The sequence below is a fragment of the Lepidochelys kempii genome, chromosome 1 (assembly GCF_965140265.1).
Source record: "Lepidochelys kempii isolate rLepKem1 chromosome 1, rLepKem1.hap2, whole genome shotgun sequence".
Taxonomy (NCBI): domain Eukaryota; kingdom Metazoa; phylum Chordata; order Testudines; family Cheloniidae; genus Lepidochelys; species Lepidochelys kempii.
This window is the reverse complement of record NC_133256.1, coordinates 214,833,993-214,855,352: the sequence shown is the minus strand read 5'-3', so window position 1 is coordinate 214,855,352 and position 21,360 is coordinate 214,833,993. Positions and strand designations below refer to the sequence as shown.

The 21,360-nt window shown below is 50.8% G+C and overlaps 1 protein-coding gene across 1 annotated transcript in view; it reads right to left on the bottom strand.

Annotated features, from left to right (window-relative positions):
- LOC140907350 (CD5 antigen-like) overlaps positions 1-17,585 on the bottom strand; it is a 43,732-nt gene extending 26,147 nt beyond the window's left edge. Inside the window, exons 1-3 of the mRNA XM_073333152.1 lie at positions 17,522-17,585; positions 9,794-10,108; positions 4,166-4,480 (exon numbers count right to left, since the gene is read on the bottom strand). Coding sequence (XP_073189253.1) covers positions 4,166-4,480; positions 9,794-10,108; positions 17,522-17,585 — 694 coding nt within the window. The remainder of the gene's footprint in view (positions 1-4,165; positions 4,481-9,793; positions 10,109-17,521) is intronic.
- Between the last annotated feature and the right edge of the window lie 3,775 nt (positions 17,586-21,360).

The window sequence follows — 21,360 nt, the reverse complement described above, 5'->3', positions numbered from 1 at the left end:
AGAATGGGACATGCCCAGAGCTGCCTCGTGGCATCACCTTCTCACATCTCAGGGCCTCATGCTCGGAGCTGTCACTGCTGCAGCTCTCCCCTTTTTATCCCCACTCTGGTGGTTTGGGGAGTTTTTACCTGTCTCGTGAGAACACGATGAAAGGCGCCAACTCACTGAGTTTCCCTGATTCCAAATGGCACCATCTCCTGTCACTGTCAGTGGGGCTGAAGCCAGTGAGATGCCACCACCTCCCCACAGTCTGTTGGCATGTGGGAGTGAGGACCCCCTGAGTAAAGCTGGCTGCTACTTCCTACTAAAGCCAACTGGGAACACGGCTGTCTCTGTGTGGCTGTGGGGACTGGACTCGACTCAGGGACCGTGCTGGGCAGCAGAGACCCAGTGAAAAGAGGATAGGGAGAATGAGGGGAGCAGGGCATGGCGGGGACAGGAGGCAGATTCAAGGCTGGCAAGGGAATGGGGTAAAGACGATGAGTTGGCTGGAGGGAAGGGTGGAGAGGGGGTTCTGGAGCAAGGGGAGGAAAGAGGGTGGGGAAGAGAGAGAGTCTGTAACAGGGGGCAGGAGGGACAGAGGGAGGAGGGTCTGGAAAGGACAGTAGGAAGGGGCAGGAGTGAGAAGTGGGTCTGGGGTGGGGGGTGGGATGGAGGTCGGAAAGTGGGGGAAGGAGGGAGAAATGGGGAGGGGAGGGGTGTCTGCATTGGGAGTTAGCAGGGAAGCAGGAAAGAGAGTCAGAAGGGAGGGGAGGGGGACAGGGATATGAAATTGGGGCAGGCGGGAGGAGTGGGGATGGAGCACAGGGTGGTCTGGAGGGAGAGAGGGAGCATGGGGCTTGAGGGGGTTATTGAGCAGGGGGCAGGAGGGAGGGGAGGAGAATGGGGTTTAGAGAAGGGGGTGTGAATGGAGAGGTGGAGAGAGGAGGGGTCTGGAGTGGGGAACAGGAGTGAGAAGCGAGGAGGGGGTGAGGAATCGGGCAGGAAGAAGAGAGGGGAAGGAGAGGGAGCAAAGAGGGGGGTAGAAGGAGGCATGGGAAGAAAAGGGGGCTCTCAAATGTGGGGAAGGGGGATGTTGGGGTGGGGAAGGGTGATCATGTGTAGGGGGAAAAGTGAGGGGGCCTGAAGCAGGGCAGAAATAGGACAAGGAGAGGAGGGGTGTGGCACAGAGGATGGGAGTGAATGGAGGTAGCCTGGAGCAGGGCCACATGCGGGAGTATTGGGGAGGATGGAGGAGTGGGGATGGAGTGGGGGGAGTCTGGTGCTGTTGGACAGGAGTTAGGGGAGGGGTTCTGGAGCAGGGGGACAGGAGGGAGTATTGGGGAGGGGAACAGAGTCTGGAGTAGGCAGGGGACGGGGTCAGGAGTGGGAGGGGGCAGGAGCAAAGGAGACACAGGCAGGAGAGGGTAGGGGTCTCCAGAATGGGGGCAGTGCTTCCCAGTTTCAGGCAGAGAAGTTGGGGGGGTGGGAAGGGGGGTCTGTTTGTAACTCACCCCTGAACAGTAACAGAAGTTCTGTGTGTGAGCGTGAACTACGCTGCATGAATTAGCTCAGTGGCTGTCAAGCTATTTCCCAGCCAACCCTTCGTCTGTCAGAGGAACTGAACCAGGAGGTAGAGCGAAGGCAGTGCTGGGCAATGGACGGCAGTTCCCATCTCTGGGGTGAGGGGAGGGTAAGCGCAGTCTCCAGCTGAGCAACCGGGGCAGTCGTGCAGTTCGGGCGCACTAAAGGGTGACTTTTCAGCCTGCGATTCTCACCCCCGCGCTGGCAGAGGAGTAGAGGGGGGTTCTGCAGTCCAAAGACGGATGGAAAAATGAGACTGGATGGTTTTTTTAACCTCACAATTTTTGTTCTGTGGCGCTTGGCATTACAGCCTTGTGCTCCCTAACGGAGCTTCCTCTCCCCACCTCCCCCACACATTTCTCTCTTCCGCTGGTCTCCCGTCCTCCCTTGGGCTCTTCCCCCTCCTCTTCTCCCCTTTCTACCTGGCCTCTCTGCCCTGCATGTACAGGCTGCTCCTTCCCCAGATGAAGAACAGGCTGTGCCCCCACTCCCTGCAAGCTGCTTTTCTCCCAGTAGCTCTGAGTTCCACCCCCTGCTCCCCACCCCCTGTCTCTAGGGCTGTTTGCATTTCTGGGGGTTGTGGAGAGGCAAAGCTGGCTGCTGTGAGCGAGGCAGTTCACTGGGACTGTGAGGATGGGCCACTGCCTGCCACACAGTCCTCAGGTATTGCCTGGAAGAACTGGCCCCCAGGTAGGGTTTGAAGACCCAGGACTGTCCCTGAGACTGGGAGCAAGTCCCGGCATCATTACTATGCCTAGGAGCTACGGCTACATGCAGAGTTCCACCGTGAGCCCTGGAACAGGCTGGTTGCAGCTGTGGATGGCTGAGCTGGGGACACCATGTGTAAGGAGCCTCCATGGAGCTGAGAGGACAGTGCATTTCACACCAGTATGTGGCCAGACCATCCTGCTCCTTTAATGCCAAGCAAATACAAAATGGTCACTTTGCTGCAGTCCATAGGGAAGGTTATTAGGTGCTGCTCTGTTCATTCTAGCCCCAAAGGAAACCCCTTGGGCCTGGTCTGCACTAGGACAAAAGGGGCTTTTTTCAATCGAGTTAACTCAGTGACGTTCACTCGTGGTAGGGCCCAAGGCTAAGTGCAGACAGAGTTCTGTTTCCCTGAATACAGTTGAACCTAACAACAGCCGGCGGTGTCAATGTTCAGAAATGCCCAGCCTGCCCCTCCAGCGAGCTCCAACAGGCTTTGGTTCTTTGCTTCCTTCTCGGATCCCGGTCACAACTCCTTCTACTGTCTTCTCCCTCCAACAGACATAGTCCAACACCAATATCCTGGCCCCTGCATTGGCAACAAGGGAAACCCCTGGCTAGCTCTGTCCTGACCATGTGGCCAGTGCCTTGGGCAATAGCCCCCACTGTCTGCAGACGTTTTTACTACATAAAGGATTTTGATGGTTGAGTATGCTTGGCCCAGCCATTGGCTTTCATGAGGTATGTGATTCGCATTTGATGCAAGACCCTATGATGGCAGCCATTAGCTCCACCTTTCAGGAGAACAATCACATTTATATACTGTACCTATCATATGCTTGCAACACTTCTGTGGCCCAACCTGGAATAATGACCCCACCCAGCACTCTGAACATTGACAAGTTCAGATCTGGGTCTGGGAGTAAAACCCACAGCTTTAGTCCATCCCTGATATTTTCTCATTTGTTTGCCTGGAGCCCACATAATTGTTTTCCCACAAAATTTAAAGTGTTCAATAGTTGTGAAACGCTATTTTGACGTATTCCCCGGGGGGTGCCACCTGGAACTGGGGTACCACTGAGCCCCCTGATGCACCGGCCTGGGCTCCCTTTCACACTGTACTGCTATGACAAACAGCAAAGCCCTCTAGCCTGCACTTTCACCAGCATTCATACAGGTTAGGACACACCCAGCTGCAGTTACACACAGGCTCTCTGGCTCTGTAGCTGTCATGTTAACTACTGAGTCACAAAAAATGACTCCACAATATGATATTCCTGTGCTGTGTAGGGTTGAGGTATATTTTTGGCTGAGCTCTCTGTGCTACGCTAGATCTACAGGTCTGAGATATTTTGGAATTTTCTATTACGGGTTGGTCCAAAATGTGAGAAGTAACAGAGCAGAGGGGGGAGTGCTCTCGGCTAAATCTAGTTCTGGCCAAGCTGGGAGAATCTGCCCATTCCTCGGTCACCCTATGAGGGTGGCAAAGGGGCTACATACATGCCCCAGCCTCTGTACCTCTGCTGTTGGGTGTCTGGGTCTGCATTTTAGCATGAGTGTAACATTTTCAAAAGTGTCACATAGACTGAGGACCAAAAGGACATTTTCCTTTTCCATTTTCTTTCATATCTCCATTTTTAGAGGGAAAGGAAAGATGTGGCATTGAAACAACTGGAAATGAGGTAATGAAAACCCTTCACAGTCACACAGGGGGCTCCTCATTGGCCAGTGACATGATTAGTAATCATTACAGTCCAGTAATAACAATCACTACAGGAGTTGTTCTGGTTTTTGTTCATTTCTCATTACGGTGACAGGCACACGATGCCTTCTGGGTTAAAGTCCTTTTGTCTCAGGGCATTTGCCTTTGAGGACTGAGCTGGCTGATTCTTACCTGAACAGGTCACTCCAGCATCCTCTCCATGCCCGCAGTCATTCTCACCCCATCCCTCGTTCCCACAGTGCCAGAGAGCAGACTTGGTACCATCGCAGGCAACGTTTTTTAGCCAAATTGGTCCAGATCCTCGTCCAAAATGTGCATTTCTAGGAGCACTGACAGCAGCTCCACATCCCAACTGCTTACAGACAACCCCAGCATCTGCCATGTCCCAGCCGTGATCACACACCGTCCCCCACTGATCCTGGTGTTTAACCTCCACTCTCCCGGCACAGGGGCTGCCTCCATCCGCCAGCCTCAGCAAGTTGACACCTTCAAAGAGAGACACAGAGCAGGGTCAGAGCGAGCAGGGACCAGCAGGGACCCAGCGTTATCACAGCAGAGTCGGCGCCCGCCAGCAGGGGATCCGCACCCAGAGCCAGGAGAATGGGACATGCCCAGAGCTGCCTCATGGCGCCACCTGATCCCGTCTCAGGGCCTCACAATCGGGGCTGTCAGTGCTGCAGCTCTCCCCATTTTATCCCCACTCTGGCGGTTTGGGGAGTTTTTACCTGTCTTGTGAGAACACAATGAAAGGTGCCAACTCACCGAGTTTCCCTTATTCTAAATGGCGCCATCTCCTGTCACTGTCAGTGGGGCTGAAGCCAGTGAGATGCTGCCACCTCCCTACAGTCTGTCGGCATGTGGGAGTGAGGACCCCCTGAATAAACCTCGCTGCTACTTCCAACTAAAGCCCACTGGGAACACGGCTGTCTCTGTGTGGCTGTGGGGACTGAACTCGGCTCAGGGACCGTGATGGGCAGCAGAGATCCAGTGAAAGGAGGATGGGGAGAGTGAGGGGGGCAGGGCACTGCGGGACAGGAGGCAGATTCAAGGTTGGCAAGGGAATGGGGTAAAGACGATGAGTTGGCTGGAGGGAAGGGTGGAGAGGGGGTTCTGGAGCAAGGGGAGGAAAGAGGGTGGGGAAGAGAGAGAGTCTGTAGCAGGGGGCAGGAGGGACAGAGGGGAGCAGGGTCTGGAAAGGAAAGTAGGAAGGGGCAGGAGTGAGAAGTGGTTCTGGAGTGGGGGGCGGGATGGAGGTTGTTAAGTGGGGGCAGGAGGGAGAAATGGGGAGGGGAGGGGTGTCTGTATTGGGAGTTAGCAGGGAAGCAGGAAAGAGAGTCAGAAGGGAGGGGAGGGGGACAGGGATATGAAATTGGGGCAGGCGGGAGGAGTGGGGATGGAGCACAGGGTGGTCTGGAGGGAGAGAGGGAGCATTGGGCTGGAGGGGGTTATTGAGCAGGGGGCAGGAGGGAGGGGAGGAAAATGGGGTTTAGAGAAGGGGGTGTGAATGGAGAGGTGGAGAGAGGAGGGGTCTGGAGTGGGGGACAGGAGTGAGAAGTGAGGAGGGGGTGAGGAATCGGGCAGGAGGAAGAGAGGGAAAGGGAGAAGGAGCAGAGAGGGGGGTAGAAGGAGGCATGGGAAGAAAAGGGGGCTCTCAAATGTGGGGAAGGGGGACGTAGAGGTGGGGAAGGGTGATCACGTGTAGGGGGAGGAGTGAGGGGGCCTGAAGCAGGGCAGAAAGAGGACAAGGAGGGGAGGGGTGTGGCACAGAGGATGGGAGTGAGTGGAGATAGCCTGGAGCAGGGGCACATGCGGGAGTAATGGGGAGGATGGAGGAGTGGGGATGGAGTGGGGGGATCTGGTGGGGGTGGACAGGAGGTAGGGGAGGGGTTCTGGAATAGGGGGACAGGAGGGAGTATTGGGGAGGGGAACAGAGTCTGAAGTAGGCAGGGGATGGGGTCAGGAGTGGGAGGGGGCAGGAGCGAAAGAGACACAGGCAGGAGAGGGTAGGGGTCTCTAGAATGGGGGCAGTGCTTCCCAGTTTCAGGCAGAGAAGTTGCGGGGGTGGGGTGGGGGGGTCTGTCTGTAACTCACCCCTGAACAGTAACAGAAGTTCTGTGTGTGAGTGTGAACCATGCTGCATGAATTAGCTCAGTGGCTGTTAAGCTATTTCCCAGCCAGCCCTTCCTCTGTCAGAGGAACTGAACCAGGAGGTAGAGCGAAGGCAGTGCTGGGCAATGGACGGCAGTTCCCATCTCTGGGGTGAGGGGAGGGTAAGCGCAGTCTCCAGATGAGCAGCCGGGGCAGTCATGCAGTTTGGGCGCACTAAAGGGTGACTTTTCAGCCTGCGATTCTCACCCCCACGCTGGCAGAGGAGTAGAGGGGGGTTCTGCAGTCCAAAGACGGATGGAAAAATGAGACTGGATGGTTTTTTTAACCTCACAATTTTTGTTCTGTGGCGCTTGGCATTACAGCCTTGTGCTCCCTAACGGAGCTTCCTCTCCCCACCTCCCCCACACATTTCTCTCTTCCGCTGGTCTCCTCCCGCCCTCCTCCCTTGGGCTCTTCCCCCTCCTCTTCTCCCCTTTCTACCTGGCCTCTCTGCCCTGCATGTACAGGCTGCTCCTTCCCCAGATGAGGAGCAGACTCTGCCCCCACTCCCTGCAAGCTGCTTTTCTCCCAGTAGCTCTGAGTTCCACCCCCTGCCCCCCACCCCCTGTCTCTAGGGCTGTTTGCATTTCTGGGGGTTGTGGAGAGGCAAAGCTGGCTGCTGTGAATGAGGCAGTTCACTGGGACTGTGAGGTGGGGCAACTGCCTGATACACAGTTCTCAAATATTGCCTGGGAGAACTGGCCCCCATGTAGGGTTTGAAGACCCAGGACTGTCCCTGAGACTGGGAGCAAGTCCCAGCATCATTACTATGCCTAGGAGTTACGGCTACATGCAGAGTTCCACTGCGAGCCCTGGAACAGGCTGGTTGCAGCTGTGGATGGCTGAGCTGGGGACACCATGTTTAAGGAGCCTCCATGGAGCTGAGAGGACAGTGCATTTCACACCAGTACGTGGCCAGACCGTCCTGCTCCTTTAATGCCAAGCAAATACAAAATGGTCACTTTGCTGCAGTCCATAGGGAAGGTAATTAGGTGCTGCTCTGTTCATTCTAGCCCCAAAGGAAACCCCTTGGGCCTGGTCTGCACTAGGACAAAAGGGGCTTTTTTCAATCGAGTTAACTCAGTGACGTTCACTCGTGGTAGGGCCCAAGGCTAAGTGCAGACAGAGTTCTGTTTCCCTGAATACAGTTGAACCTGATGTAAGCAGTGTCAGGATGAGCTCCACCCTGACATCTCGTGGTGAGGTGTGGCAACTCTGTGAAGGGAGAGAGGCTGAGGACAAGTAGTAATACTTGGTGGCATGGGCCCCTTGGTGAGGGCCTTGCATGCTAATTGCACTTCCTCCTCTCTCCACTGTGGAAGGTCAGAGCTAATTTTGATTCCATTAGGAGTCTAGTTACAGGCTGCTGAGCTCACTTTGGGCTAATAGTGCGCCAGCACTGAGGCTCCCCTACTGCAAGCTGAATTCACCAAAGAGCTGAACTGACTAAGAGCTGAAATCACTGAGCGTTGTGTTAAGTAGTGGGGGAGCCTGAAGATATATTGTGGAGCAGTTTGCGGGACGGCTAGAGTGCCTTGTGGACAGGCTGGTGGAGCAATTCATAAGATGGCGGGAGCTGCTTGTGGGACGCGGAGCAGTTTGTGGACCGGCTGGTGGAGCAGTTCGTGGGACGGCGGGAGGTGCTTGTGGGCCGCGGAGCGGAGCGGAGCTGAGCGAAGGAGTTCGTGGGGCGGCTGGTGGAGTGGAGCGGAGTGAAGGCCTATGGAGCTGTGGCCCCATAAACTTTCGAACTCTGGGGCTGCCGTGACCAGGGACAGAGACTTTTGGGTCATTGGACTTTTGGGACTTTGGGTGATTTGGGGTTGCTGGACTCAAGAACCAAAGGGAAAGGGGCATGCACCAATTTGCTTGGGGTGGGGTTGTTTTTGCTCATGGGTTGTGTTATGAATCCTGTTGGTGGTGTTTCCCCAACATAATGCCACATTGTTTCTCTCTGTTATTAAAAGACTTTTTGCTACACTCAGACTTGGTGCTTGCGAGAGGGGAAGTATTGCCTCTTGGAGGCGCCCAGCGGGGGTGGTATATATTTGTCCCAGGTCACTGGGTGGGGGCTCGAGCCGGTTTGCATTCTGTTATTGGAATGGATCCCCTAGATATTGAACCCAGCCCTTGTTGCTGCCAACTCTGACGGGCAGAAGGGTTAGACTAACAACAGCCGGCAGTGTCAATGCTCAGAAATGCCCAGCATGCCCCTCCAGCGAGCTCCAACAGGCTTTGGTTCTTTGCTTCCTTCTCAGATCCCAGTCACAACTCCTTCTACTGTCTTCTCCCTCCAACAGACATAGTCCAACACCAATATCCTGGCCCCTGCATTGGCAACAAGGGAAACCCCTGGCTAGCTCTGTCCTGACCATGTGGCCAGTGCTTGGGCAATAGCCCCCACTGTCTGCAGATGTTTTTACTACATAAAGGATTTTGATGGTTCTGTCTATTGAGTCAAATAGAGTGTGCTTGGCCCAGTCATTGGCTTTCATGAGATCTGTGATTCGCATTTGATACAAGACCCTATGATGGCAGCCATTAGCTCCACCTTTCAGGAGAACAATCACATTTATATACTGCACCTATCATATGCTTGCAACACTTCTGTGGCCCAACCTGGAATAATGACCCCACCCAGCACTCTGAACATTGACAAGTTCAGATCTGGGTCTGGGAGTAAAACCCACAGCTTTAGTCCATCCCTGATATTTTCTCATTTGTTTGCTTGGAGCCCACATAATTGTTTTCCCACAAAATTTAAAGTGTTCAATAGTTGTGAAACGCTATTTTGATGTATTCCCCGGGGGGTGCCACCTGGAACTGGGGTACCACTGAGCCCCCTGATGCACCGGCCTGGGCTCCCTTTCACACTGTACTGCTATGACAAACAGCAAAGCCCTCTAGCCTGCACTTTCACCAGCATTCATACAGGTTAGGACACATCCAGCTGCAGTTACACACAGGCTCTCTGGCTCTGTAGCTGTCATGTTAACTACTGAGTCACAAAAAATGACTCCACAATATGATATTCCTGTGCTGTGTAGGGTTGAGGTATATTTTTGGCTGAGCTCTCTGTGCTACGCTAGATCTACAGGTCTGAGATATTTTGGAATTTTCTATTACGGGTTGGTCCAAAATGTGAGAAGTAACAGAGCAGAGGGGGGAGTGCTCTCGGCTAAATCTAGTTCTGGCCAAGCTGGGAGAATCTGCCCATTCCTTGGTCACCCTATGAGGGTGGCAAAGAGGCTATATACATGCCCCAGCCTCTGTACTTCTGCCGTTGGGTGTCTGGGTCTGCATTTTAGCATGAGTGTAACATTTTCAAAAGTGTCGCAGCGACTTAGGACCAACCTGACATTTTTCTTTTCCATTTTCTTTTGTATCTGCATTTTTAGAGGGAAAGGAAAGATGTGGCATTGAAACAACTGGAAATGAGGTAATGAAAACCCTTCACAGTCACACAGGGGGCTCCTCATTGGCCAGTGACATGATTAGTAATCATTACAGTCCAGTAATAACAATCACTACAGGAGTTGTTCTGGTTTTTGTTCATTTCTCATTATGGTGACAGGCACACGATGCCTTCTGGGTTAAAGTCCTTTTGTCTCAGGGCATTTGCCTTTCAGGACTGAGCTGGCTGATTCTTACCTGAACAGGTCACTCCAGCATCCTCTCCATGCCCGCAGTCATTCTCACCCCATCCCTCGTTCCCACAGTGCCAGAGAGCAGACTTGGTACCATCGCAGGCAACGTTTTTTAGCCAAATTGGTCCAGATCCTCGTCCAAAATGTGCATTTCTAGGAGCACTGACAGCAGCTCCACATCCCAACTGCTTACAGACAACCCCAGCATCTGCCATGTCCCAGCCGTGATCACACACCGTCCCCCACTGATCCTGGTGTTTAACCTCCACTCTCCCGGCACAGGGGCTGCCTCCATCTGCCAGCCTCAGCAAGTTGACACCTTCAAAGAGAGACACAGAGCAGGGTCAGAGTGAGCAGGGAGCCCCCTCCCCAGCGTTATCACAGAAGAGTCGGCGCCCGCCAGCAGGGGATCCGCACCCAGAGCCAGGAGAATGGGACATGCCCAGAGCTGCCTCACGGCGCCACCTGATCCCGTCTCAGGGCCTCACAATCGGGGCTGTCAGTGCTGCAGCTCTCCCCATTTTATCCCCACTCTGGCGGTTTGGGGAGTTTTTACCTGTCTTGTGAGAACACAATGAAAGGTGCCAACTCACCGAGTTTCCCTTATTCTAAATGGCGCCATCTCCTGTCACTGTCAGTGGGGCTGAAGCCAGTGAGATGCTGCCACCTTCCTATAGTCTGTCGGCATGTGGGAGTGAGGACCCCCTGAGTAAAGTTGGCTGCTACTTCCCACTAAAGCCCACTGGGAACACGGCTGTCTCTGTGTGGCTGTGGGGACTGGACTCAACTCAGGGACCGTGATGGGCAGCAGAGATCCAGTGAAAGGAGGATGGGGAGAATGAGGGGAGCAGGGCACTGTGGGGACAGGAGGCAGATTCAAGGTTGGCAAGGGAATGGGGTAAAGACGATGAGTTGGCTGGAGGGAAGGGTGGAGAGGGGGTTCTGGAGCAAGGGGAGGAAAGAGGGTGGGGAAGAGAGAGAGTCTGTAGCAGGGGGCAGGAGGGACAGGGGGAGGAGGGTCTGGAAAGGACAGTAGGAAAGGGCAGGAGTGAGAAGTGGGTCTGGAGTGGGGGGCGGGATGGAGGTTGGAAAGTGGGGGCTGGAGGGAGAAATGGGGAGGGGAGGGGTGTCTGTATTGGGAGTTAGCAGGGAAGCAGGAAAGAGAGTCAGAAGGGAGGGGAGGGGGACAGGGATATGAAATTGGGGCAGGCGGGAGGAGTGGGGATGGAGCACAGGGTGGTCTGGAGGGAGAGAGGGAGCATGGGGCTTGAGGGGGTTATTGAGCAGGGGGCAGGAGGGAGGGGAGGAGAATGGGGTTTAGAGAAGGGGGTGTGAATGGAGAGGTGGAGAGAGGAGGGGTCTGGAGTGGGGGACAGGAGTGAGAAGTGAGGAGGGGGTGAGGAATCGGGCAGGGGGAAGAGAGGGGAAGGGAGAGGGAGCAGAGAGGGGGGTAGAAGGAGGCATGGGGAGAAAAGGGGGCTCTCAAATGTGGGGAAGGGGGAGGTAGGGGTGGGGAAGGGTGATCACGTGTAGGGGGAGGAGTGAGGGGGCCTGAAGCAGGGCAGAAAGAGGACGAGGAGGGGAGGGGTGTGGCGCAGAGAATGAGAGTGCGTGGAGGTAGCCTGGAGCAGGGGCACATGCGGGAGTATTGGGGAGGATGGAGGAGTGGGGATGGAGTGGGGGGATCTGGTGGGGGTGGACAGGAGGTAGGGGAGGGGTTCTGGAGCAGGGGGACATGAGGAAGTATTGGGGAGGGGAACAGAGTCTGGAGTAGGCAGGGGATGGGGTCAGGAGTGGGAGGGGCAGGAGCGAAGGAGACAGGGGAAGGAGAGGGGAGGGGTCTCTAGAATGGGGGCAGTGCTTCCCAGTTTCAGGCAGAGAAGTTGCGGGGGTGGGGTGGGGGAAGCCTGGGAAGTGTTGCTATTTGCAAATGGCTAAATCATTCCCCTCGTGTTACGGTGACACGGTAGTTGGAGTGAATGGTTGATGTCAGTGTGAAGGTCTCCAGTATCTCTGTCTGTAACTCACCCCTGAACAGTAACAGAAGTTCTGTGTGCGAGTGTGAACTACGCTGCATGAATTAGCTCAGTGGCTGTCAAGCTATTTCCCAGCCAGCCCTTCGTCTGTCACAGGAACTGAACCAGGAGGGAGAGCGAAGGCAGTGCTGGGCAATGGACGGCAGTTCCCGTCTCAGGGGTGAGGGGAGGGTAAGCGCAGTCTCCAGCTGACCAGCCGGGGCAGTCGTGCAGTTCGGGTGCACTAAAGGGTGACTTTTCAGCCTGCGATTCTCACCCCCGCACTGGCAGAGGAGTAGAGGTGGGATCTAAAGTCCAAAGACGGATGGAAAAATGAGACTGGATGGTTTTTTTGAGACCAGCTCGCAATTTTTGTTCTGTGGCGCTTGGCATTACAGCCTTGTGCTCCCTAACAGAGCTTCCTCTCCCCACCTCCCCCACACATTTCTCTCTTCCACTGGTCTCCTCCCGCCCTCCTCCCTTGGGCTCTTCCCCCTCCTCTTCTCCCCTTTCTACCTGGCCTCTCTGCCCTGCATGTACAGGCTGCTCCTTCCCCAGATGAAGAACAGGCTGTGCCCCCACTCCCTGCAAGCTGCTTTTCTCCCAGTAGCTCTGAGCTTCACCCCTGCCCCAGTTGTCTCTAGGGCTGTTTGAATTTCTGAGGGTTGTGGTGAGGCAAATCTGGCTGCTGTGAGCGAGGCAATTCACAGGGACTGTGAGGTGGGGCAACTGCCTGCCACACAGTCCTCAGATATTGCCTGGGAGAACTGGCCCCCAGGACAGGGTTTGATGACCCAGGACTGTCCCTGAGACTGGGAGCAAGTCCCAGCATCATTACTATGCCTAGGAGTTACGGCTACATGCAGAGTTCCACTGTGAGCCCTAGAACAGGCTGGTTGCAGCTTTGGGTGGCTGAGCTGGGGACACCATGTGTAAGGAGCCTCCATGGAGCTGAGAGAACAGTACATTTCACACCAGTACATGGCCAGACCATCCTGGCAGACCTTCCCTACCAAACATCCTCTTAATACCAGCCAAACAGGTTCCAATCACTGTATTATTTAAAAAGAAAAGGAGGACTTGTGGCACCTTAGAGACTAACCAATTTATTTGAGCATGAGCTTTCGTGAGCTACAGCTCACTTCATCAGATGTTTACCGTGGAAACTGCAGCAGACTTTATATACACACAGAAATCATGAAACAATACCTCCTCCCACCCCACTGTCCTGCTGGTAATAGCTTATCTAAAGTGATCAACAGGTGGGCCATTTCCAGCACAAATCCAGGTTTTCTCACCCTCCACCCCCCCACACAAATTCACTCTCCTGCTGGTGCTAGCCCATCCAAAGTGACAACTCTTTACATAATCAAGTCGGGCTATTTCCTGCATAGATCAAGGTTTTCTCACATCCCCCCCACCCCCATACACACACAAACTCACTCTCCTGCTGGTAATAGCTCATCTAAACTGACCATTCTCCAGGTTTAAATCCAAGTTAAACCAGAACATCTGGGGGGGGGGGGGGTAGGAAAAAACAAGAGGAAACAGGCTACCTTGCATAATGACTTAGCCACTCCCAGTCTCTATTTAAGCCTAAATTAATAGTATCCAATTTGCAAATGAATTCCAATTCAGCAGTTTCTCGCTGGAGTCTGGATTTGAAGTTTTTTTGTTTTAAGATAGCGACCTTCATGTCTGTGATTGCGTGACCAGAGAGATTGAAGTGTTCTCCGACTGGTTTATGAATGTTATAATTCTTGACATCTGATTTGTGTCCATTTATTCTTTTACGTAGAGACTGTCCAGTTTGACCAATGTACATGGCAGAGGGGCATTGCTGGCACATGATGGCATAGATCACATTGGTGGATGTGCAGGTGAACGAGCCTCTGATAGTGTGGCTGATGTTATTAGGCCCTGTGATGGTGTCCCCTGAATAGATATGTGGGCACAATTGGCAACGGGCTTTGTTGCAAGGATAAGTTCCTGGGTTAGTGGTTCTGTTGTGTGGTATGTGGTTGTTGGTGAGTATTTGCTTCAGGTTGCGGGGCTGTCTGTAGGCAAGGACTGGCCTGTCTCCCAAGACTTGTGAGAGTGTTGGGTCATCCTTTAGGATAGGTTGTAGATCCTTAATAATGCGTTGGAGGGGTTTTAGTTGGGGGCTGAAGGTGACGGCTAGTGGCGTTCTGTTATTTTCTTTGTTAGGCCTGTCCTGTAGTAGGTAACTTCTGGGAACTCTTCTGGCTCTATCAATCTGTTTCTTTACTTCTGTAGGTGGGTATTGTAGTTGTAAGAAAGCTTGACAGAGATCTTGTAGGTGTTTGTCTCTGTCTGAGGGGTTGGAGCAAATGCGGTTGTATCGCAGAGCTTGGCTGTAGACGATGGATCGTGTGGTGTGGTCAGGGTGAAAGCTGGAGGCATGCAGGTAGGAATAGCGGTCAGTAGGTTTACGGTATAGGGTGGTGTTTATGTGGCCATTGTTTATTAGCACTGTAGTGTCCAGGAAGTGGATCTCTTGTGTGGACTGGACCAGGCTGAGGTTGGTGGTGGGATGGAAATTGTTGAAATCATGGTGGAATTCCTCAAGGGCTTCTTTTCCATGGGTCCAGATGATGAAGATGTCATCAATATAGCGCAAGTAGAGTAGGGGCTTTAGGGGACGAGAGCTGAGGAAGCGTTGTTCTAAATCAGCCATAAAAATGTTGGCATACTGTGGGGCCATGCGGGTACCCATAGCAGTGCCGCTGATCTGAAGGTATACATTGTCCCCAAATGTGAAATAGTTATGGGTAAGGACAAAGTCACAAAGTTCAGCCACCAGGTTAGCCGTGACATTATCGGGGATAGTGTTCTTGACGGCTTGTAGTCCATCTTTGTGTGGAATGTTGGTGTAGAGGGCTTCTACATCCATAGTAGCCAGGATGGTGTTATCAGGAAGATCACCGATGGATTGAAGTTTCCTCAGGAAGTCAGTGGTGTCTCGAAGGTAGCTGGGAGTGCTGGTAGCGTAGGGCCTGAGGAGGGAGTCTACATAGCCAGACAATCCTGCTGTCAGGGTGCCAATGCCTGAGATGATGGGGCGCCCAGGATTTCCAGGTTTATGGATCTTGGGTAGTAGATAGAATATCCCAGGTCGGGGTTCCAGGGGTGTGTCTGTGCGGATTTGATCTTGTGCTTTTTCAGGAAGTTTCTTGAGCAAATGCTGTAGTTGCTTTTGGTAACTCTCAGTGGGATCATAGGGTAATGGCTTGTAGAAACTCGTGTTGGAGAGCTGCCGAGCAGCCTCTTGTTCATATTCCGACCTATTCATGATGACAACATGAATTGTCCCGTTGCCAATTGTGCCCACATATCTATTCAGGGGACACCATCACAGGGCCTAATAACATCAGCCACACTATCAGAGGCTCGTTCACCTGCACATCCACCAATGTGATCTATGCCATCATGTGCCAGCAATGCCCCTCTGCCATGTACATTGGTCAAACTGGACAGTCTCTACGTAAAAGAATAAATGGACACAAATCAGATGTCAAGAATTATAACATTCATAAACCAGTCGGAGAACACTTCAATCTCTCTGGTCACGCAATCACAGACATGAAGGTCGCTATCTTAAAACAAAAAAACTTCAAATCCAGACTCCAGCGAGAAACTGCTGAATTGGAATTCATTTGCAAATTGGATACTATTAATTTAGGCTTAAATAGAGACTGGGAGTGGCTAAGTCATTATGCAAGGTAGCCTGTTTCCTCTTGTTTTTTCCTACCCCCCCCCCCCCCAGATGTTCTGGTTTAACTTGGATTTAAACCTGGAGAATGGTCAGTTTAGATGAGCTATTACCAGCAGGAGAGTGAGTTTGTGTGTGTATGGGGGTGGGGGGGATGTGAGAAAACCTTGATCTATGCAGGAAATAGCCCGACTTGATTATGTAAAGAGTTGTCACTTTGGATGGGCTAGCACCAGCAGGAGAGTGAATTTGTGTGGGGGGGTGGAGGGTGAGAAAACCTGGATTTGTGCTGGAAATGGCCCACCTGTTGATCACTTTAGATAAGCTATTACCAGCAGGACAGTGGGGTGGGAGGAGGTATTGTTTCATGATTTCTGTGTGTATATAAAGTCTGCTGCAGTTTCCACGGTAAACATCTGATGAAGTGAGCTGTAGCTCACGAAAGCTCATGCTCAAATAAATTGGTTAGTCTCTAAGGTGCCACAAGTCCTCCTTTTCTTTTTGCGAATACAGACTAACACGGCTGTTCCTCTGAAACCTGTATTATTTAAATCATATCTGGGTCCCACATTCGATTTTAATCCTATTGTTAATCAGTTTTGGAATCTTTGGGCCAGATTCACTCCCTGCATTGTACGAGCAGATGCTGCTGTAACACAGGGCCTACCCTCCGCTACTAGTGTTACGTCTGCCTGGAGCTGGGACACAGCTTGGCAAAGAGCCTTCAACTCTCTCTGTGCTGGAGGAATGAGAGCAGCCCTGAAACTGAGCAAAGGCGGCCTTGAGGGAATGAAACCAATGTGGCGGTGAGACGCCCTGATGCAGCACCTCTGCCATGCAGCTTGTGCTGGTCGGGCTTCTCTAGACTCCAGCTAGGATTCAAAGCTTCTCTGCTCCAGCAGAAACCTTGTGGGAGGGAGGGAGTCAGGGCTCCTGAAGGATAAATCTTCCTGCTGGCAGAACTTCCAGTACCCTCACGCGCACTAGGCATTGCACACTGCACTTTACCTCACCCCTCCTCACCCTCTCTGTGGCATGAATCAGCTCTGGGTTTATTTGGGAAAATCCTGCTCATCTCACACATGCAAACTTCTATTGGCTTCAGTGAGTGAATGAGGGAGTGAGGAGCCAGGACTTGGCCCTTGGAGCTGTTGGATTCTGGACCAAACAGACATTTCTGTTGGATCCCAAATTATTGATGTATTTATTGGGATTTAAAACACTAAAGTGATGCCTAGCCAAGGCTCTAGGCACCCGGATGGCATTGATAACACACAAATTCCAGCAGCATTAAGTGACCATTTCAATAGGAACTCAGCTAGCCAGACACCTACAGAAATTCCTTCCACCCCTTTCTCATTATGTGATGCACAGCCTGTGTCCTTCCCAATCCCCACCCCTCAAACAAGTGTATTTTGCAGTGTGCCCAAAAGTCACCAAATTTGCACTATTTTGGCCCAAAGGGTGAGCAAGTTCTAGAGTCCTGGAGCCCCCACAGAGGGCACCCTGCCAGCCACCCCTCTCCTTTATAAAAGGGGGAACCAGCTCGGGCACCCCTGCTGACCACAGCTCTGGCCATACGGCACAGGGAGAGAGGTGATCCCTCAGAGAGGCTGGTTCCAGGCCATTTAGGACTTTATAAATCATCACCAACACCTTAACCTCCACCCAGAGCTGGGCAGCCAGTGCAGACCCTGCAGAATGGCTGTAACATGCTCCCAGCCAGATGCGCTGCTCAGTGAGTCGCTGCCATTTACACCAGCTTCGTTCTCTGAATGGTTTTAAGGTGCAGCCCCACACAGAGGTCATTGCAATAGTCCAATGTCAAGGTAAAAACAGCCTCTGTAACAGTAGCAAGGTCCAATCCCAAAAGGAAAAGTCACAACCTCCAAGCCAGACATGGATGGTAAAAAGCAGAGTGTAAAAGTTACCATCCTAGTCCCAGTTAACCCAGCTCCCCTGGTGAAACACAAGGGAGACTTACCTGCTATGACCTGAATTGTGAGGAGAAGAAGCCACAGCACTGGAGTGGAGAGATGTCCCTTCATTGCCAGTTTGACTTGCTGTCCCCTCCTCTCAGTACTCTGACTGCACCTAAGCACCTGCCAGGGCTCCTCTGTGTCTGACAAGTGACAACAAAGCAGTGGAAGGGAAATATATAGATTCAGAGGCTGGCATCAGCTGCGGGAAGGAACCAATAGCAAACCCATCTGCCTTTTTAGTTATTATCAGTGGTTTTATCTGTGAATGTATGAAGCTAAAACATCCAATAAAACTCAAAAGCAACAAACACCACCATATATGAGTGATGAGCCCCCTCCTGACGTCAGGTTTATCACAGCCTCAGATCATCAGGTAACCCCCATCTCTGGTGCGGGAAGAAAAACTGCTGTACAAACTGTATGTATCTAAGCTGTTTCTCACCCTCATAGATTCTATATTGTATTAGGCATCAGTTGAGAGAGATTAGAGGCAACTTATTTTATAAACTAGGGAAGAAATGCCATGTGCCAAAGGTGATCATTACAAGACCAATTCCCAGTATAGGACATGACCAACTGGAGACAAGGACAAGTCACTAGAACCAGGTTGTGTCACTCAGATCAGCCATTGTACAAGAGAAATTACCCAGCACCACCTGTAATATTGACAGTTGCCCTACTAATAGACCTTGGGGTTTCCTGCCTAGACCATGATCATTAGTGGCAGAGGCAGATCTTAGGGCTTCCTGAGTAGGCCATGACCCTCTCTTGCAGTAGCAGGATCTTTGGCACACATTATGCCCATCAGTTCTGTCAGTAGGGGGAAGACTCCTTGAAAACAAGTTTACTTGATTCTTGGGACACAGACAATTAATGTAACAAGCACAAGGCAAGGGGCATATAGCTCAGAATAATGACTGGCTGGCATCACACCACCTCAGGCTCTTCCTAAAGAGAATTGTTACAAATACTTGGATTAAGGGAAACATCTTTAACTCTTTACCTCTCCCTTTTCTCCCATGTTGCCCTTTCTTTATGGAGAAAATGCCCCCAAAAAATCTGTGCAGCCAAAACCTGATCCTCCTTCGAATCCCTTCTTGAGATCCCTCCCTCTGTTGTGATTCTGGAAAAACACTTGACAGTGACTAGCTTGGCAGGTGAGGAGCTCTGGGTGTGCCTCTTGCCTTTCCTTCCCTCTCCTTATTTTAACCAACCTCCACTCCCCAATCCTGCCATTCCCCCTCACTCAGCCCTACTGCTACTGAAAGAGTAACGACAAAACAGGAAATTGTGCTAATCATCACCATGTGAATTTGCTTCTATGTTATTTCTCCCATATCTAATCCTGCATCTGTTCTTGAGTCTTTTGGACTGTCAGGTCTCCGGAGCTGGGAGTGTGTCTATATCTGTGACCTGAATGGGCCTTTGGGTGCCTCAATAATATAAATGTAATAACGATTTGATTATTAATAAGAATAATTAACAATTAATCCATCTCCTGCTTTATTAGCAGGGGTTTAAAGAAGAAAGAAGAAGGGCTGCAGCAGTTAAAAATAAACCAACCTGGCTTTGAGGGGAAGTGAAGGCCGCTATAAAAATTAAAATTTCTATCTATCCCATGTAACCTATTTATCCACTTGTTATTATATATTCATATTCAACACTATTATAAATGTTGGAGGCGAAGTTGGGTTTGTGGTTGGAGGCTAACGGCTCGCAACCCTCTATGAAATAACCTCGTGACCCCTTGAGGGGTCATGCCCCCCACAATTTGAGAACCCCTGAAGGTAAATATAGGTCTGTGAGGCTGACATTGGTTCCAGGCAAAATAATAAAACTTCTGATATGGGACTCAATCAATAGAGAATTAAATGAGTATAATTTAATTAATGCCAAACAACATGGGTTTATGGAAAATGGATCCTGTCAAATTAACTTGATGTCCCTTTTTGGTGAGATTACAAATTTTGTTGATAAATAATGTTCAACTTGGTTATGAATTAAAAAGTGGTTACCTGACAGGTGTAGCCTTTGATAAGTTTAGGGTGCAAATTGAACAGGTCACTAATAACAGGTTCCTTACTCAGGGAGCGACCTAAGATTGTTATCAAGTGAGACTGGTGAATCACACAAATAGGAACAGGAAGACTTTGTTTAAATGTATTTAAAATCCAAATAAATCCAAGCATAAGCATAATTATACGAAAACATATATATGTAAGCAGAGCCAGAATGAGCTCTACCCTGACATCTGGTGCTGAGCTGTGGAAAAGGACCTTAGGGACTGATCTTGTTTGCATGGGCACACCCACCCCGCCTAGCATGATGGGACTGCTTGCCCAAATGGTCACTTTGGCTGCTGTGGGATCCCAAGTCTCTTTGTTATTGGGGCAAGAGTAATAAAGTGTTGTTATCCTGGTTATGTGATTCAAGGACAGTAGAACTGTACTTGGCATTTTATAATAGAGGGACGTTGCCCTCAACTAAGTAGCACTCTCTAGGCAAGGGACATGGGTTCCAAAGCCCAGTGAGCTGAGAAAGGTTGTGGGTCCTAAACATCATTTTGATTCTTTCTTCTCCTCTGTAATAACAGAGCTAATTTTGACTTCATTACGAGTCTTGTTAAATGCTGTAGAGCTGAAATCATGATGCCTAGGTCTAAGCATTAGATCTATTTTGGACTAGTGGTTCTCTCTTTACATATATCTATAAAAACCAAAGCACCCCCAAGTCTCACATACTTGCAAGCTTATAGCAACTATTAGAGATAAAGGTGAAGAGAATAGTATGTGGAGAGCACCAGAAATGGGCAGTGATGATCTGGTTTCCACCATTCTAATGCCTCAACAAGGCATTGGCCTGACCATATGTTTATAAAAGTGATGAGGTAGGTTAGCTAGTATCTTTATCTGCAAACATCTTCTATACCCCTTTCCTTATGTCCCCCACACATCTGGGACCATTTTTGATTTAGGTCTCTGCCCCCTCCCCATATTTGTCATTGCGGGGCCCATAATTTAGGTTTCACTTACTAGCATTATCTCTTTTTGTGTCATTCTTTTTCCAGTGGTTTCAATACATAAATATAGTTTCTCCAAAGCCCCACAAAGCCCCTAGAAATCCACTATTTCCAGCTTCTGTGGTGTCCTTGTGTTTCCCAAGATACATATTGGAAACTATTGTTGAATCCTATAATGTTTGGTTAAGCAGTCATGCGAACACCTTTCCTACATAGGCTATCATAACTACTAACAGGCCCAACAGGCGTCAGCTTATTGTCAAGCCCACCTTAGTTGTTACACAGATTCTTATGTAAACCTACTTGCATGTCTTGCATTACAGCTCCAATAGCTTCTATTTTGCTATCTTCAAGGATTTTATGCCTTAATTTATAATTTATAATCTAATTTTGCACACTCAGATCAAGTTGGGGTTACAGGTCAACACAGGTCTCAAAATGTATCTGTAAACAGGGATTTATCATCGAGTTGGTATGTTTCTAGTGGGGCCCTGCAGGGATCAGTTCTTGGCCTTATGTTATTTAACCTTTTTTATCAATGACCTCGAAGAAAAGATAAAGTCATCACTGATAAAGTTAGCAGATGACAACAGACTGGGTGAGTAGGACAGGTCACTGATACAGAATGATCTGGATCACTTGGTAAGCTGGACACAAGCAAATAATCTGTGTTTTAATGTGGCCAAATGTGAAGTTATCCATATAGGAACAAAGAATGTAGACGCTGCTTATAGGATGGGGGAACTTTATCCTAGGAAGCAGTGACCCTGAGAAAGATCTGGGGCTCATGGTGGATAATCAGCTGAACATGATCTCCCAGTG